This window comes from Octodon degus, unplaced genomic scaffold, assembly GCF_000260255.1.
Source record: "Octodon degus isolate 3935 unplaced genomic scaffold, OctDeg1.0 scaffold00286, whole genome shotgun sequence".
In the NCBI taxonomy this organism is placed as follows: Eukaryota; Metazoa; Chordata; class Mammalia; order Rodentia; family Octodontidae; genus Octodon; species Octodon degus.
Genome location: NW_004524862.1, coordinates 1130462 through 1148552, shown reverse-complemented (window position 1 = coordinate 1148552; position 18091 = coordinate 1130462). Strand labels below are relative to the sequence as shown.

Below are 18091 nucleotides of genomic sequence, written 5' to 3'. Positions count from 1 at the left end.
TTTTTGAGAAAACGGCTTGTTCTGTAATCCAGGCTGGCCTTGAACTGATATAAACTGGCCTCAAATTTGTGACACTCTTCCAGCCTCAGCCTCTCAAGTGCTGGGATTACAGGCATGTGCCACTCCACCCAGCGAAAATGTTTATGAAATCCTGGACATAACACATGACTAGCTGCGTGATTTCTAGTCGCTTAATTTCTGGGAGTGAAGAAAAATAAAAAATTGTTTCACAGATGATGTAAAAAAAAATGACAAGTTGTATGAAATAGCTTCGTTCGAGGCCAGTCTGGGCTACAAAGTAAGCGCAAGTCCAGCCTGAACTGCACAGTAAGACTCTGTCTCAAAAAGACAAAACAAAACAAAAAAAAAAAGTTCTGTCAGGTGCATTATGGTAGTTCCTGGACCACTAGAGCCAGAACTACACATCCCAGAATCCAAGGCGGCGACCCCTCACCATTACCTCATCCCCAGGCCTCACTCTCGCCAATCCCAGACTCTCTAGGTGTGGTAGCGTCTGTTCTCGCGATTTGTGCTTTATGCTTCTGCTGAGCTACCGCTATCGCGAGAGTTCCTGATCTGCCGCTCCCATTGCTGCCGCCTTGGCTGGGGACCTGGACCCAGCCTCTCCCCTACCCGGTTACCGGCCCCGGCTCTATCGAGGTTCTGGTCCCCAAGCCCTGACTCGCCGCCGCCATGGCGGACCCTAAATACGCCGACCTTCCCGGCATTGTGAGTACAGGGCCGGCCCGGGTTCCCAAGGCCGCGCCCCCGGCCTCCCGAAGACCCCCTAACAGATACCGGCCCGCGACCCTTCCCGCTTGTCGCCCTTCCTCCACCCCAAGGCCTCGTTCCGCTCGTTTTCCGAGCGTCTGCAGCACCTCCCGGACTTCTCACCAGACTGGACCGGGCCACCGGGCGGAGCTTCTGGCCCCCTTTCCGGTTGTTGCCGGTTTCCTGGCCCAGAAATCTTTGGGTGATTACACTTGTGCCCGAGATTCCTTGACATTCTGTCAACACTGATCGTGCCGCCCCAAATCTCCCTATAATGCCCCGCATTCCTGTCCCAGACATACTGGCCAGGCCACCTAGTGATGGCTTTCATACTGCCAAGGGAGTTTACGGTGGCAGAACCTTCTTGTGCCCCGTGAGGGACTCTGTCCTTTGGAGAACCTATGTGTCAGATCCTTCTCTTCAAATGCAAAAGCTGGCATGTACTCATCCTTTTGTGCTGCCTCGCCTGCATTCTGGGGTTGGGGGTTGGGGCACGGGACATCGGGAACTGAGAACCTGAGTGACTTTCAACCCTTGGGCCATGGGAGTGGTGTGCAGGGCCTAATTGAGGATGGCCTGCACCTACTTTGGACCAAATGATTACCAAGGACCCTGCCCCTCCATGGTGAGGGTAACATCTTTGTTATCACACTACTTACCATCTGGTCCCGGCTGTGCCTGCTGACATCTCTACCCGCACTGAGAACGTGGGAACAGACATGCTACATGCTGTTTGTAGGGCAGGTGGAGAAGAGGACAGACTTTTGGCATTATGGCCTCCCTTCTCTTGTTAGCTTGTTCATATGGAATGGGGTAAGGTACGGGGTGGTGGTGGATGTTAGGTAGTGAGTTTAGGTGGTCACTGCTTCTGCCTGCAGGCCAGAAACGAGCCAGATGTTTATGAAACCAGCGACTTACCTGAAGATGATCAAGCGGAGTTTGATGCGGTAAGATTGTGCTGCCTCAGGATTCCTCTGAGCTCTGACCTCTCTCCCCCCAGATAGATCCTTTCTCTTCTCCAGGGAGCCACAACAGTAGAGTATGCCAGCCCCAGCCTGGGTGGTGTGCACATCACAGGGCTTAAGGCCTTTCTAGGCTTGACGTCACCCATGAACAGTGCCAAGAAGTGTCAAGTCAGTGGGATTACAGCTAACAAGACCTGCTTGCAAAGTCCTGACTCTTTGGGTCTTTTATTTTATTAAAAAAAATTTTTTTTTCCTGGTATTGGAGATTGAAGCCAAGGTCTTGTGCATGCTAGGTAAGCACTGTGCCACCCAGCTATATTCCAGCCCTTTTAAATTTCCCAGGCTAGGGCCAGCCAAGTAGCTCAGCGGATTAAAGCACCTACAAGCAGGCACAGGGGCTGGGGGTTCAATCCCCAGGCCTGTGGTGCTGGCCCGCCTCGGGGGTGCATTGAGACAGTGATTGAGACTGGGTGTGGTGGCTCACGCCTGTAATCCCAGTTTTTGGGAGGCTGTAAACAGGCAGATTACTACAAGTCTGATCTAGTGAGACCCTGAACACCCTGTAGACCCTTTCCTAAAAAAAAAAAAAAAGAAAAAAATTTCCAAAGCTAGCCTTAAACAAATGATCCTTTTACCTCAGCCTTCCAAATAGCTGGGGATGTGCCACCATGCCCAGCTATTTTTATTTATTTATTTATTTACTTATTTATTTATTGCGGTACTGAGGATTGAACTCAAGACTTTGCACTTGCCAGGCAAACGCTTATTCTACTGAGCTATCTCTCCAGCCTGCCCAGCTACTTTTAAAGAACATTGTAATATCTCAAAACATTTACGTTTGGGACTAGTGACTTAGTTTGGTTACTGAGTTCTAACCTCTAACAATGGAATCACCCCAGCACTTAGGAGGCTGTAGCAGGAGACTCACTGTGACCTCAGGGCCAGCTTGTGCTACATAGTGAGTTCAAGGTCAACCTAAACTAGTGAGACCCTTCCTCAAAAAACAAAACAGTAATTTATAATCTCCTTGGGGTTAGGAAGTAAGCCTTTATAGGTTGTTTCACTCAGTATATGTTTATTAGTAGCCTACCAAGAACTAGACTTAAAACTTTACAGAAACATTTTTTATATTAATATCTAGTGTCTGTAGGGCAAAGAGTTAGAAAATGATTTGGAAATTTTAGAAAGATAAATATCTGATCTAGCTGGGTATGGTGATGCATGCCTGTAATCTTAACACTTAGGAGGCTGAGGCAGGGGGATTTTTGGGAGTTCGAGACCAGCCTGAGCTACAAAGTGTGCTCAAGGCTAGTCTAGTGAGACCCTATCTCAGAAAGACCGAAAAAAAAAAATCTCTGATCTGGTCAGAGCAAAATAAAGTTTAAAATCTTTCATTTCAGCAGAGGAGAGGTCACAGAAACACTCAGATTTAAGATTGTAAAGAGGAAAAGATTAGCTGTGGACACGTTTTAACCATAATGGACTCACTTAGCATTATTGATTGTGTTCATTTTGTGTTGACTTTTGTGCAATGCAGAGGAAGAAATGTCCCTGCCCTCAAGGAGTCCCCGACTAACAGGATTAGGGTGCATATAGGAAACAGTGGGGAATGCTTAGCTGGGTAGGAAACATAAAGATGAGGAAAAACAAAATTGAATGGAAATTACCACAGTGAGAACTGTGTATTGCCAGGGATATAGCTCAGTGGCACAGCACCTGCCTGGCAAGTGCAAGTTCTGAGTTCAATTCCTGGAACAACAGCAAAGAAAAACACACACACACACACACACACACAAAAGACACCTAAGTGCCCTAGGGATGAAGATCTATCAACATGTCTCATAGGTTATGCTTTAGGTTTTACTATTTGCATAGAGAGCTGGCTTGGAATCACACTGATACTGTGAGATCTCGCTGAAGGTGTGACCAAGAGGCACAGGAACAGGTTCAGTAGACAGCTCCAGTATGTGTGTTTGTAAGTCCTGTGGCTGTGGCTGTGGGGCTGATTAGTTCTGGGGAATGCTGGTTGCTGGCTTATATGTATGGCTTGGCGTACTCCTTATTTTATTCCCTCTTGTGGAAGTGCGTTCTACGTTGTGGTACACACCTTCCCTATAGCTCTTCTCAGTGATGTGTTCCTTGTAGCTTCTGTACTTGCTGGCATGTCAGTCCCTTAGGCTTGAGTATCTGGAGATAATGCAGATGATGTCATTGCCCAAGGACCTGAGTGTGCACCTGTCACTCCAAGAGCTATCTTGGGAGAAAGTTGCCTCCCACCTGGCAGGGTAGGCCTGTATATGCTGAGCAGTTCCCTGCACTACCATGGTCCAGAGATTACTCAGTTCTGGCCGAGGCCTCTGCCTATACAATATCAAGCCTTCATGGCAAAATAATGAATAGAACTCTGTCCTTTTGTCCCTGGCTGTAATTTGAATGGATATTATCACAGCAATTTCTTTCCCAAACAACAATAAAAGTTGTAATTTTTCTATTGTGAGTACTAGGATATCTGTTAATAAAAAAAAGTGATGCCCATTCTAGGGATGGAAAAACCTGAATGTGCAGTTCTGATTGGCTCTCTCCTCTCCACTGAGCCTGAACAGCCTATTTGAGTAGCAGCTGGATAGAATGACTGGTCAGGAGAGGACACCATGAGAGTTCATCTCCTGAGACATGTTGCCAAAAATGCTGGTCAAGGAATTAAACTGTCTCCATCTCCCAGGCTTGGGTAAATGACTCTCCATCAGGGAAGAGTAGGTGGGATAGGAAGACCTTCAGCTGCTTTAGAAGCTTGGAGGGCCTGGATGTTTCCCAGTGGCAGCTGATGTCTCTGGCCCCCTACAACTCCCTATGGGCCTTAAGAAGGCAGCTTTTGTGAAATCAGCTGAGTAATGCTTCTGCTGTTGCTCTTGATACTGATGTAAATGTGCAACTTGAGCACCAGTGAGTTGTATGCTTAACCAACCCTGAAACATTGTGTCCTGGAGATCTGGATACTCCCTAGCAGCCTGTCCCCTCCTCACCTACCTGCCCAAGACTTAGCACAGGTGACTGCGCATCGACATTCTTATGGATGAACCCTGAGATTCTCGGTCACCTTCTTAGTACCTGGCTACCACATTCTCTGCCTTAATCTCCAGGTTATTTTCAACTTTAATTTTATTACTTTTAAAAATAATATATTCATAGAAAACCAAAATTTGAGACTGTATAGCAGTCTTCCCCACTTCCCTCCTGCTCCCACCCTTCCTACCACTCAGGTCCCCTTCCCTGAAGATAAGCAGCATGGCCAATTTCTTTTTTTCTCTTTTCTTTCTTTTGAGAGAGATGTATTATGCAGTTCAACTCACGTTGAAGTTGAAGTGATCCTCCTGCCTCAACCTTCCCAGTGCTGGGATTACAGGTGTGCACTAGCACCCCAACTCAGACTATCTTTTTATTTTTATGGTTTTGTGGATTGAACCCATGCCTTATACGTATTAGGTATGCACTTTACCATTGAGATTTAAATTTTTTATTTATTTGAAACAGTCTCTGTGTAACCCAAGCTGGCCTTAAACTCAAGCAGTCCTCTTCTCTCTGCCTTCATGGTGGTAGAATTATATACATGCTCCACCATACCCAGCTCTTTTTAAATTTGGAGACAGGTTCACATTAAGTTGCCCTGACTGGCCTCAAACTTACAATCTACCTGCCTCAGCCTCCTGAATATCTGAGATTATGGCATGTGCTCCCATGGCCACTTTAGCCAACTATTTGTGGAAAGTTTTCTGAAAAATTTTTTATTCTACAATTTTTGTTAGCACATATTTGCAGTACATAATGTTTACATTTGTCATGGGGAATTGGTACACATATATAACACATTTGTGGAACCTTCTGGAAGGTCTTTACCTTCTCCTATCAAGGGATATCAAGTATTGTTGACCTTGACTGTCCTTTAACTTTTTTTCCTCGAACTAAAGAGAATAGTGTACTCTAATGTCCCTTAAATATCTGAGTTGCTAGTTAACTTAAACATAAGTCTTATGAATCCCATTGTAGGGTGAATGGGACAAGAACATATTCAGTTTTGCTGTGGCTAGAGATAATTCTGACTTTTTTTCCCCTTTAAAATCCCAGTAAAACAAGTTTAGCAAGAAGTAAAATATTCATAAGATAAAATGGCATAGGTACCCTTTTCTCCTCAATCTAGATAGATCTCTGCATTTTATATACTCTTGGATTAGGGCGTTGGGCTTGTCTGGAGACTTCGTTGTTGGGTTTGTTTGGTTTTTTTTTTTTTTTTTTGCATTTTTGAGACAGGGTCTGGTTATGCAGTTCAGGCTGATCTTCAGCTGACTTTGTAACCCAGGCTGGACTCAAACTCGCAGCAATTCTCCTGCCTTAGCCTCCTGAGTAACTGAGGTTGCAGGCATGCAACACCATGCCTGGGTATTTTTTAAAAATTTTTGCACAGTGTTAATAGATTAAACCCAGGACCTTCACACTGACCTATATCCCCAGCCCTTTTGTTGATTTGTCTTTTATTCTGAGACAGTCTTGCTAAATTGCCCAGGCTGGGCTCAACCTTGCTGTCCTCTTGCCTCAGCCTCCCAGACATGTATCACCACACCCTGCTTGCTCTTGCCCGGGAGGCGCTTATTCTACTGAGCCATCTCCCTGGCCCCAGTCATCCCCACCCTTTTTTTGAGACAGGGTCTCACTGTGCAGTTCAGGCTGGTCTTGAGCTCACTATGTAGCCCAGGCTGGCCTTGAGCTCATGGCAGTCCTGCCTCAGCCTCCCAAATGCTGGGCTTATAGGGATGTGTCATGCCCAGCTTCACCCAGATCTTTTTTAAAGTTTTATGTTGGACAGGGTCTTCCTTAGTTGTCCAAACTGCCCTTGAACTTGCAGTTTCCTGGCTTCACAAGCAAGCACCACTTTGTTTGTCTTGAAAAATTTCTTTGTTTTTGTTTGTGTCGGAAGCAGGGATTGAACTCATACCCCTGTGCTTGCCAGACAAGTGCTTATTCCACTGAGCCATCTCCCCGGCCTGAAAATTAAAAAAAAATTTTTTCTTAAAATACTTTCTTAGGGAAGTTAATTCCCAAATTGAATACCCTCTCTCAGACCAATAGCCTGCCTTGGATCAGTGAGGCATTCTGCATATGGCTTTTGTACTGCTGGAGCAAGAGGTGTAAGTTCAGAAAGCCTTACTAGAAATTTAAAGTGTTTCCTGTTATGGTACCACTACTCCCAGTAACATGTGAAAAGGAGAAAACTTACCTGGCCTTAGTCTTATGGAGCTCCAGCATAATCTCAGATGAGAAACAGTAAGTTCTCTTTCTTACAGGTTAGAGTATCGTAGAATATGCTTGAATGTGTTCATTGACTTTTGGCGCACTTGAACTTAACCTGAGTTTTTCCTAATGCTTCCCCCATCCTCCCTCACCACCCTGCCTGGACACTAGTTTGCACAAGTAAGACCATTCAATGCTTCTTCTCTGCATGTTTTTTTGGTTTTTTTTTTTTTTTCTCTCTCTCTGCCATCTCGCATGCAATGCTCTGCTGCTGTGCAATTGTAGCTAATCAATTTAAATTCTAATGGGTCCTTAGCTGGGTCACTGAGGGGTCTGCTGGCCTTATGTTTAAAGATCATTAATCAAGGTTCTAAAAAACTATGATCCACAAATCATTGTCTCTTCTCCTTGTGAGGTCTGCAGAATAAAACTGTCCCATGGAGGATGGGATAGAAACACGGAGGCTGTGAATGCTTTTAAACATGAGGTATTTAGGGACTAGAGTTGGGAGTTTCTTTTTTCCTTTTGACACTAAATGGATTAACAGATTTTTATGGGATGATTTTGAACCATTATAGACAAGAATAGAAAACAAGGGAGATGGCAGAAGTCTTCACTTCTTGGCTATGCATGGATTATCCCTGGGAGAAGACCCCTCATTTTAATATTCTATGCTAGAAAAAGGTAATGGGATGGGAAGGAGGGTTTATATGCAATTTTAAGATGATTTGGGCTATTTGTGCTTCTGTGAGCCTTTCTGTTTCTGTACCCCTCCTTTAGAAATGGATGGATGGTCAGCATTATGTTGGTCCATCATGGACAGTTTTAGTCTGTAGCTCTCTCCATCTTCCTTGTCATTATGGTTCTGAAGACACCTCCCCCGCCTGCAGTGTTGGCAGAGAGCCTGAACAGGCTCAGGAGAGCAGCAGCCACCTCCTCGGTCTGGTTTAGAACCTCAGGTCTCAGCAGGCTGTTAGTTAAAAGGGACTAGGAGTCTCCTACCAAGTAAACTTGTATCCTGGATCAGGCCACCTGCAATTTTCCAGTCAAGGTGGCTGTATTGTACTGGATTTCCGTAGTAATTGTTACTAATTCAACTAGGGACTTACTCCTCCAAACTCATCATTCTCATCATTCCTCCTGTCCATAAGACAGACCTGATGGTGGTGTATACTATTTGAAACGAATATACCACTTTTCTTCTTTGACTTTTCTGTTCTCACTGTTCTGCCCATTTTTCATGGTGTGAACTTAAGATCATGGCCTGTCAGCCCCTCTCCCTCTCCATGAGTCTCTCCCATACTGGTTTTAGCTTGGGGTGAGAAGTAAGTTTGGGCTATCCCCACATGCATTTGCATGTGTGCACCTTTGAGTGCTTATGCCACTGTGTGTGGACACTCAGTCTATACTGTAGGATTAAAAGAGGCATTTTGGCTGCCCTGTATCCTGGCACTGACCAGGGAGTGAAGAGTTGGGGGTCAGGCGTATCTGGCTGATACCTTGGGATAGGAATCACATGTCTTTCTCCCACTGTAGGTTTTCATATGTACATACCCATCAGACTCCCACATTTCCATCTGCCTATCACCAGAGCCCCTAGAAGGCAGGGCATACTGCTAGATTTTCCCTTCTAGCAGTTCTAAGCCCGTCTTGTCTAGAAGTAAGACCTTATCTATGTGGGTTGTACTAAAATAAGACCTTTTGAAAATGCTCTCACCCTTCCCCCTTGTCAGTGCTCCAATCCCTGTAAATCTTGCAGATGGGGGTTTAAGAAACACGTTCTATACATAGGCTGGTATCTGATTCTTGGTATCCGCTGGGCTCTTTTTGCTAGTAAATCATTGTAGAATTGTTATGCAGCACCCAGAGCTGCAGGGTAAGTTACCAGCCACTGAAAATGGATACAAACACATGAGAAACAGGCTTGGTGAAGGACCAGAATTTGCCCTGCCTCTCCTCTGGCAACTGGAAATAAGAATAGGACTGCAATTAGGTACTGTATTTCCTGAAACTCACCCTGGGAAGCTGACACATTTTCTTTTGCCTAACCTAAAGTCCTGTCAGACAACCTGGAGGAGCCACTCTCATTATGACTTTATGCTGATGTTAACTGTCCAGTTTTTTCACTAGAGGTCTCAGGAGATAGGAAGACTTGGACGCTGTTCTAGTGAGGGAAACTCCCGCCTTAAGAATTGTGGACCATTACTCAGCTACATGTCCTCAGAATCCCCATATTCTCCTCTTCATATTCTGCCATTTCTGCAGTTTCCCCTCTAATTCTACCTTCTCTTCTTGCACTTTCCTATATCATGCCACCAGCTCGTAACATCTGACTGCTCATTCTCAGATGATTCTAAATTGGTGCTGTTTATGCCAAAGCTTCATGACATCTTCACCACCAGAGAAGGAAAGGGTCTCTGGTTTTCTTTCTCTTGGGGTATCTAGCTAATTCTTGGCCCCCTAATTTTGCTAGGATCCCCTGGGACCTTGTGGTATGGTGTGTTTGAAGACTGTCATGTAGTGCATGTGACAATTTGCTAATAACAATTTTGTCTTTTTTTCCCCCTCCCTCGCTCCCATTCCCCTACTCCCTTCCTTTTAACTTTTTTGATTTTCTCACCTCTGGGGAAACCACAAGGAGCTGGTAAGAAGCCTGACCTTTCATCTGCTTTGTAATGGGGTGTGCTGTGATGGGCAGTTGTTTCTCTGTCCTCTTGTCTCCACTAAGTCTTTTCTCCCTCTAGTTAGTCCAACTCCCAGTTGACGTCCTTTCCTGTCTCAAAAGTCAACAGTGGCCCTGCCCCAGCCCGTGCCCACTCTTTTTGAGACCTTGGCAGAATAAATGCTGCTGGACTAGCTGCAGGACTAGCTCATGCTGCCCACCTGAGTCCCCCTGGGCTGCAGAGGGATCCCAGAGAGGTGTAAGAGAATGCCAGCCTCTGGCAGCCCTCCTGGCCAGGTCGTTCTCATACAGCAGGGGACAGTGGGGTGAAAGCGCTATTATTCCTATGACTGTCCAGAACTTTACCTTCTCTGTGTTGCCCCCTTTCCCTGCTTCCCTTTTCCTATGTGTTTAGGAACATAAATAAGTGGATTCTCATCTACACATTACTCACCCATAGTGAGAGCTTATTAAATGGTGACTGTTTTCTCTTTGGTCTGCAGCTTATGCCACCCATTATTTTTATGTATGTGCAGTGCTGGGCATTGAATTTAGGGCCTTTAGCATGCTAGGCATGTCCTCTGCCACTAAGCTATGGTGCCAGTCCTCATTCTTCCTTGTGTTTTTCCTTCCTGAAAATTGCACCTAGAGTCTTTGCACTCAGTTACATCCCCAGCCCTTATTTTTTCAGACAAGGGCTTGCTAAATTGCCTAGTGTAGGATCAAACCTGTCTTTCTCCTGTCTCAGCTTCCTGAAGTACGAGAATTACAGGTGTGCACCATCATGCCCAGCTTCATTCTTTTTCTTTTTTTTTTTTAATTACACATTTAAAATTTTATTTGGAAAACTAGAAACAAAAACAAGAACAAAATCAGAAACAGACAAAAACTGTAACATACAATACATATGTTACAGATTTTCAAAACTTAAAAATTATCTTTTTAGGAAGATTTGTTGTTACTTTAAAATTTTATTGGGCCTGTGGAGATGGCTCAGTATAAGCGCTTGCCTGGCAAGTACAGGGTCCTGAGTCAATCCCCGGTACCACAAAAAAAAAAAAATTATGGAGGCAGTGTCTCTGTGTAGTTCAGGCTGGCCTTGAACTCACTGTGTAATTCAGACTGGCCTCAAACTTGAGGTGATCCTCCTGCCTCAGTCTCCCAAGTGCTAGATTACGGATGTGTGCCCCAATGCCTAGCCATTAACATTTTTTTGAAGGATTTCAGCCTTATTGGCCTTCGATGGGCTTTCACAGGGAGAAATGGCATATATTCTTAAGCATCAGCTTCAGAGAAAGTTACCACTCCTGAGGCTGTGTCCTTCTCAAACTTTCTAGAGACAAGACCACACAGCTATTTTCCAAGTGGGTGCTCTGGCTATACCATTTCAGTGAGGGTTATAGAGAGACTTATTTGGGACTCAAATATCTCTTCCCCCTGGGATTTGCATACTGGACATTGGGCCCTTTTGTTTTCCCTTGCACCATGGCATTTGCCCTCTGTCTAGCAATTCCTTAAAGCAGAGACAGGGATCAAAATTGATACGTCTTACTTTTTTCCTCTTATTTTTAAAGCTGCCACCCACACTGATTCCTTCTCTAATAGCAAAGCCAAGAGGTGAGGGACAGAGCTTGCCTCTGTCAGCTGCTCTCTTACTGCATGCACCCTTCCCACTTCCCACATACCCACACACAGGCAGAATTTCCTGGCTGCACACTAGAATCACTGAGCTATCTGACCTTCCCTTGTAGCAGTGAAATCAACGTGTAAGAAGTGGACACAGGCCATTAAAATTTTTTAAGTGATTCTAGTGTACAGCCAGGAGCCAGGGTTGAGAACTTTTTCTAGGTTGAAGGAAAGAAGATTCATTTTGCCTTGGTCTTGTGGTAGGTGGATATGTCAAGCCAAATAATAAAGAAGGACTCCTGAGTCTCTCCCTGACCCTCATTACTCTAGTGGGAGGCTCTTGGGCTTCTGATACAGAGGAGGGAAGTGAGTCGGGAGTGCCCAGTATTGGCGTAGCTACCAGAAACTAAACAAGTTGATGTTTAGTAAGCAGAGAACCTCTGTTTTGGTTCCTAGGTTATAGTGTCTTTCATTCTCCTGTGTCCTCTGCTTATGGTAGAGCTTCAGCTCTTGAGACAGTGCAGAGGGCTCAGGGAGCAAGAGTAGGTGCTATGGCTTCTCTGTAAGAAGTGCTGCACCATCTCCTTTTCAGGACTTACGTCTCACCCTTGCCCAGGGTGTTCCTGGCAAACAGCTGTTGTTTATGATTGTTGCTTCTAAGGTGTCCCTTTAAAAATAAGCCAGTAAACCTCTGACTCTTCTTTCTATCCTCTGAATTGCCTGGCCTCACAGTAGCTTAGAAACTAGGTTTCTGGTCAGGCCCTCTGCCACCCTTCCTTTTGTATCTAAGCTGGTATCTTACCTTCAGCAGGTTTAATACTCATACTCAGAGATATTGGTCTGTCTGCCTTCCTTCCTCTTTCCTCCAGCAAGGATGGGAGGTCAGCTTTAAGATGGACTTGCTCAGTTGGCAAGGAGATTTGCTTTTGGGAGGGGGGAGGTGAAAGAGGTCATGTTGGTTTCTTGCCTTGAGTGCATGTTGCGTGCCAGATAACCGGGAAGGGTGGGGGGTGGTATGTACAGAGTGGGTGGGGAGGTTTGCTGCCTCTGTTCCTAGCTGAATCAGGGCGTTAATATTTATACAACCAGGGCTCCAAATTTACCAGGAAGCTTCTGTTTCCTAGATTGAGCCTGGGTCAGCAGTTTGTAATGGAGCTACCCTTCTTTCCCCTTGGAAAAGTCGGGCTCAGCCGCTCAGTGGTTTGGGATTTTTGTGGCCTAGAGGAAGGGGAGGGGGGAGTGAATCTGCCTATTTGGTCTGAACTACCTGTTCCTGCAGGAGGAGCTAACAAGCACAAGTGTGGAGCACATCATTGTCAATCCCAATGCTGCCTATGACAAGTTCAAGGACAAGAGAGTGGGGACAAAGGGACTTGGTGAGCCTAAGCTGAAGTTGGGTAGTTGCGAGTTCAGAGGACAAACATGAGGAGTGGCTTCTCGCTTACATTCTAGGGAATGGGTTGCTCGTGGAGATCTCTGGTTAACCCTCATAGTCATCTGAGATTATGACTACCCTGGTTCTAGATCAAGCTCTCAGTCCTATCTTCTTTTCTTGGCAGATTTCTCAGATCGCATTGGGAAAACCAAGAGGACGGGATACGAATCTGGAGATTATGAGATGGTTTGTTTTGTGTGTATTGATGGGAATGGTTTGGTGATCCTCTCTAGCAGACATTTAGTAGGGAGATTGAGGGGATGTATTCAGGATTTTGAATTTCTCTGGTCAGGCTCCTGAGGAATCCAGCAGGGATCAGCTGGTGATGTTCTGCTCCCTCCTGCCACCCCTGATAGTTCTGGGGAGTCTCCAGGCCCTTTCTTTTTGCATCACGGTGTTAAGAATTCAGATGTTGAATATGATACCTTATGACTTAGGCCCAAGATCTGGACAAATTCTTCAGGCTCTTTGTGATAGGTGTGATACCACCCTCTGTGCTTGCTTTCTAGCTTGGAGAGGGCCTGGGAGTAAAGGAGACACCCCAGCAAAAGTATCAGCGACTGCTGCATGAGGTCCAGGAGCTGACAACTGAAGTTGAGAAAATCAAGGTAACTATACATTGTCTTCTACTCACCTCTACTGTGTGGCTTGCATAGCAGAGCAGGACCTCCCAGCAGGAAAAGAGATTCCCGAAATTTCTTGAATAAGGGAACTAAAGTTCCAGGGTATAGGGTACCCATGCATCTACATTCAGAGGTCCTAGGTAGACAATCTGCTGCACTAAAAACTGGCTTCAGCCACAGCAGTCCTTATGCCTATTGATCTTTTCTGTTGTCTTGATTCATTCCTGCTATCCCACATGGTCTGCCTTTTTTTCATACCAGACAACAGTAAAGGAGTCAGCCAGTGAGGAGAAGCTGACCCCTGTGGTGCTGGCCAAGCAGCTGGCAGCCCTGAAACAACAGCTGGTTGCTTCCCACCTAGAGAAGCTGCTGGGACCAGATGCTGCGATCAACCTCACCGACCCCGATGGAGCTCTGGCTAAGTGGGTCTCACTTTGTTGGAAAGTCATTGCTGGTTGGGGTTCTGGAAGAACTCAGCCTCTAATAGGGGACATTAAGGGGGAAAATGGCCTAGTTTTAGTTTGTTTTAATCTTTTTGAAACAGGGTCTTGCTTTGCAGTTCAGGCCAGCTTTGAACTCACTTTGTAGCCCAGGCTGGTCTCGAACTCGCAATAGTCCTCTTGCCTGAGCCTCCTGAGAGTGCTGGGATTACAGGCGTGCCCCACCATGCCTGGCCTATCCTAGCTGTTCTTCAGTGTTAACTATTAGGCAAGAGAAGGTGATGTATCTTTATCTTTCAAGTCATGATTATTTTACTTGGTCTGACCAGGCGTCTACTGCTGCAGCTGGAAACAACAAAGAACAGCAAAGCTAGTTCAGCGGGAAAGACCCACAGTGTAAACCCCCTGGATAGCAGCCTTGTCACTTACGAACTACATTCTCGGCCTGAGCAGGACAAGTTCTCTCAAGCTGCCAAAGTAAGTATGTATATAGTATATCATCAGTCCCTCACTATTTCATGGTTTGACTTCCGTAGACTCATTGTTTTGTGTGTTCAAAAAATATTAATCTAAATTATCTATTGTAGGGCTGGGAAGATACCTCAGTGGAATAAGTGCTTGCCTGGCAAGCACAAAGTCCTGAGTTCAATCCCTGGTACCACCAAAAAAAAATAAATAAATAAATAAATAAATTATATTGCGGATGTTTCACTATGTTATAGGATTTTGCAGTGTTGTACAGTATGTGTATATTGTTAAAATTACATAGGCTTATCAGTTTAGGAAATGCTTAAGAACAGTAGAAGTGTTTTTAAAAGTGGGAGTGGTTTGTAAGAGTGTGGGAAGGGTTTATAAAGCCTTAAAAATATTTAAATAAACTAACAAATACATTAAAATATACTGAAATAAACATTGTGCTGCTACTTCACTGATTTTCACTTATTGCGGGGTATCTGGAATGTAACCTCCGTGATCGTGAGGGACCACTCCAGAAGAGATGTGGGCCTAGAGTTTGTCTGCCTCAGAAGGATCAGACCTGGGGAAAAGGGACTAGGAGGGCTTTTATTTTAATGTCTCATTCTCCATGTTTCTCTCGCCCATCTACTTTCAGTTGGGAGTTGAAAACATTGTTTAGGGATGAGTTACAGGGAAAGGAGTCCCTTTGGGAAGGGGTGGGGAATGACATGCAGACAAAACATGATCTTATTCCTCCAGTAGCAAGAGACATGACAGCAGGTCTTCCTTTCTTCCCCCAGGTTGCAGAACTTGAGAAGCGCCTAACAGAACTGGAAGCAACTGTCCGCTGTGACCAGGATGCTCAGGTCAGATGCTCTCCCGTACTTAAAGTAGTCTGATCCTCAAATGCTGTACCCTGAGCGCTGAGGTCCACAGCATTCCAAATAAGTCTAGAAGTCAGCAAAGGGCTTTGGTTACCAGATGCCAGCTAGAAGCATGGGGTGCAGAAAGATAATCATAGGCGATGAGATTCACTGTTTTTTTTTTGTTTTGTTTTGTTTTTGTCTGTCTTTACCTTCAGAATCCCCTTTCTGCAGGCCTGCAGGGAACCTGTCTGATGGTGAGTGTGGAAGGAGTTTTGGGTTACAGAGGGGAGACTGGAACTGGACCTCCTCCAAGACTCGTTTCTGAGTCTGTAGCTATATATGAATGGAATATGGGGGGCTTAAAGGTCTGATAGCTTTCCATTTGCCATGTTGTCTGACACCCCCCCACACCCCACCCCCAGGAGACTGTGGAGCTATTACAGGCAAAAGTGAGCGCCCTGGACCTTGCAGTTTTGGACCAAGTGGAGGCTCGGTTACAGGTATTTAATGGGGAGAGGAAGCCCATGGCTACAAAAGAAGAACTTGGGATATAGGAAGCCCTGGGTCCCCTCATTGTCAGTTTTCAAATCTGTGCTTTCAGAGTGTCCTTGGAAAGGTGAATGAGATTGCCAAACATAAAGCCTCTGTGGAGGATGCTGATACACAGAGCAAGGTCAGGAACATACCTTCCCCATTTTCATAGCCCTTCCACCGTCTCACGTTTTGTGAGCAGTTAGTGAGCTCTTTATGGCCAGCTCAGCCATCTGCTCTGAGCCCTGTCATTTCTTTCTAGGTGCACCAGCTGTATGAAACCATACAGCGCTGGAGCCCCATGGCCTCTACCCTGCCAGAGCTGGTGCAAAGACTTGTTACCATCAAGCAGCTGCATGAGCAAGGTGGGAAGTCAGCTGCCAGGCATGCCAAGAACTGAAAAAGCTGGTTTGTTCCTCTCCTTGTTGCCTTGGATGCTAGTCTCAACCATACCTTTCTTCTTTTGTAGCCATGCAGTTTGGCCAGCTTCTGACACACTTAGATACCACCCAGCAGATGATTGCCAGTTCCCTCAAGGACAATGCCACCCTTTTGACCCAGGTGTGTATCTCTGTTGACCTCCTTTCACTTTTCTCCAGCATATACAGACTAGATTCTTCAGCTTTATTTAGAGTTTTGCCTTGGTTTCTTTTTTGGCGTGCTGTGGCAGGGGCTTGATTTGAATCTCCATACTGGTTTTCAACAGTGTGGGACCTCTGACAACTTATGAACATCCATCTTTCCAACTGCTAAATTCTGTGGTGGCACATGCTATAATCCTAACACACATAAGGCTGAGGCAGGAGGATTACAGCAAGTTCAAGCCGCCTGAGCTATAGACCCTGTCTCCAAAAAAATAAAAAGACACCAATTAGTAAATTGTCCTTCCCTCAGCTATGTGGGTTAGGTGCACTAATACAGGTGAATCATTATATGTTAGTGGACATGTTTTAAAATCCAGTCTTCTTCGGTGTAGTCCTAACATGGCTTTATGGTCCTTGCTAGGGGTCAAACCACTTCCTCTGACCTGAACCATGACCTTCACCTTTTTTGACCTTCACCTTTTTTATTCATGCCTTTAGGAATGCCTGGCACATAAGTAAATTTTTCTTGGAGGCACTATAAGTGCTGGCATATTTTTTTTTTAATTTTTATTTATTTTTACATTTTATTTATTGTGTGTGTGGCCACTTCAGCCCACCCGTGGGCGGAGCTGGCTGGCATGTGGTGCTGGGGGATCGAACCGTGGTCCCTGTGCTCTGCCAAGCTTGTTCCAAGTAGGTGCTTTAGACCACTGAGCCATCTCTCCAGCCCCTAAGTGCTGGCATATTTAAGTCAGGAGATCACAGAACCACTAAGATAAAGTATTTGCCATAGCTGGGTACAGTGGCACACGCCTATAATCTCAAGCAACTCAAGGCTTATTTCATTACTACATACAACTGATTTTTAAGTAGTAGTGGGAATTGAACCCAGGGCCTTCTCACTGAGCTCAGCTCTTTTGTTAGAGACAAGCTGGGCTTGTTGTCATTGCTGGGCTAGAACCTGATACCCTCCTGCCTCAGCCTTTTGAAGTATGGGGATTACAGGTGTGTAGCACACCTGGCTAGAAGCGTCTTGGGAGTCCTCCAAACCCTGAGCTAGGCTCATGATATTCTACTGGTAGTTTGAGAAGTCCCACTATGAATAGCCCTTCCCCAGGCTGTTTCCATTTTTTTCTTGTGTAATTTTTTCTGGATGTTTCTTATGCAGGTAAGCACTGCAGCCTGACAGTATGCCTCTCTACCCTCTTTGTAGGTACAGACAACCATGTGTGAAAACCTGGCTACCGTTGAAGGGAACTTTGCCAGCATTGATGAGCGGATGAAGAAGCTGGCAAAGTGAGCACCTTTAGGAGGTGGAGGACAGGGATAACCCCTGCCTCTCTGAACTCATACTGCTTACACAGGGTTTCCCCTCCATTGTAACCCTCCCAGCCCCATCCTATCTGACACTGGGGGCAAGGGTTCTTGCATGTGGGTTTTATGCCCCTCCCCTGTTGAAGAGTGGTAGCTGGGGGATAGATATTAGATATGGTCTCCCCTCAGGCTCAGGGGATGAGGACATGGGCCTTGTCACATGCCAGCTCATGTCCCGTACTGCTTTGCCTGGTATAGGGAAGGACTGGGTTCTTGTCCTCCAATGCAGCGTGGGTGGCTGTCTATACTACTGTACAACCATTTCTGACCATTAAATGCTGTTGTACTCTGTGAGGCTTCTACTTTGTTTCCTGGGGAAGAAGTGGTACTGAGACACAAACATTCAGAAAACAGGAGACATAGTTCAGTGGCACAGTGCCTGCCTGGCAAGCGCAAGGTTCTGAGTTCCAATTCCCAGTACCAAACATTCAGAGCACAATAAGCAGTTAAGTCACTTTCTACTACAAGGAACAGA

The 18091-nt window shown here is 45.5% G+C and overlaps 1 protein-coding gene across 3 annotated transcripts; it reads left to right on the top strand.

Moving 5' to 3' along the window:
* The first annotated feature begins 463 nt into the window (after nucleotides 1–463).
* Dctn2 (dynactin subunit 2) lies at nucleotides 464–17907 on the top strand. 3 transcript variants are annotated; one of them, XM_004647009.3, is made up of 16 exons: nucleotides 464–729; nucleotides 1650–1718; nucleotides 7191–7199; nucleotides 9658–9663; nucleotides 12587–12683; nucleotides 12867–12928; nucleotides 13252–13350; nucleotides 13627–13787; nucleotides 14135–14282; nucleotides 15062–15127; nucleotides 15343–15381; nucleotides 15550–15627; nucleotides 15729–15800; nucleotides 15921–16023; nucleotides 16128–16219; nucleotides 17456–17907. In XM_004647009.3, exons 1-16 carry the CDS (start codon nucleotides 694–696, stop codon nucleotides 17540–17542), a joined length of 1224 nt encoding a protein of 407 aa, XP_004647066.1. In that variant the 5' UTR covers nucleotides 464–693; the 3' UTR covers nucleotides 17543–17907. The 3 variants fall into 3 exon arrangements, with proteins under 3 accessions (XP_004647066.1, XP_004647068.1, XP_004647067.1); XM_004647010.2 differs by lacking the exon at nucleotides 7191–7199 and having other exon boundaries at nucleotides 562–729; XM_004647011.1 differs by lacking the exons at nucleotides 7191–7199; nucleotides 9658–9663 and having other exon boundaries at nucleotides 550–729.
* Nucleotides 17908–18091: the final 184 nt, after the last annotated feature.

Coding starts and splice junctions, on each gene's coding strand:
- Dctn2 (XM_004647009.3), top strand. CDS start 694: ATGGCGGACCCTAAATACGCCGACCTTCCCGGCATT. Junction 13,351..13,626: donor CTGAAGTTGAGAAAATCAAG/GTAACTATACAT, acceptor TTTTCATACCAG/ACAACAGTAAAGGAGTCAGC. Junction 15,382..15,549: donor TGCAGGGAACCTGTCTGATG/GTGAGTGTGGAA, acceptor CCCCACCCCCAG/GAGACTGTGGAGCTATTACA.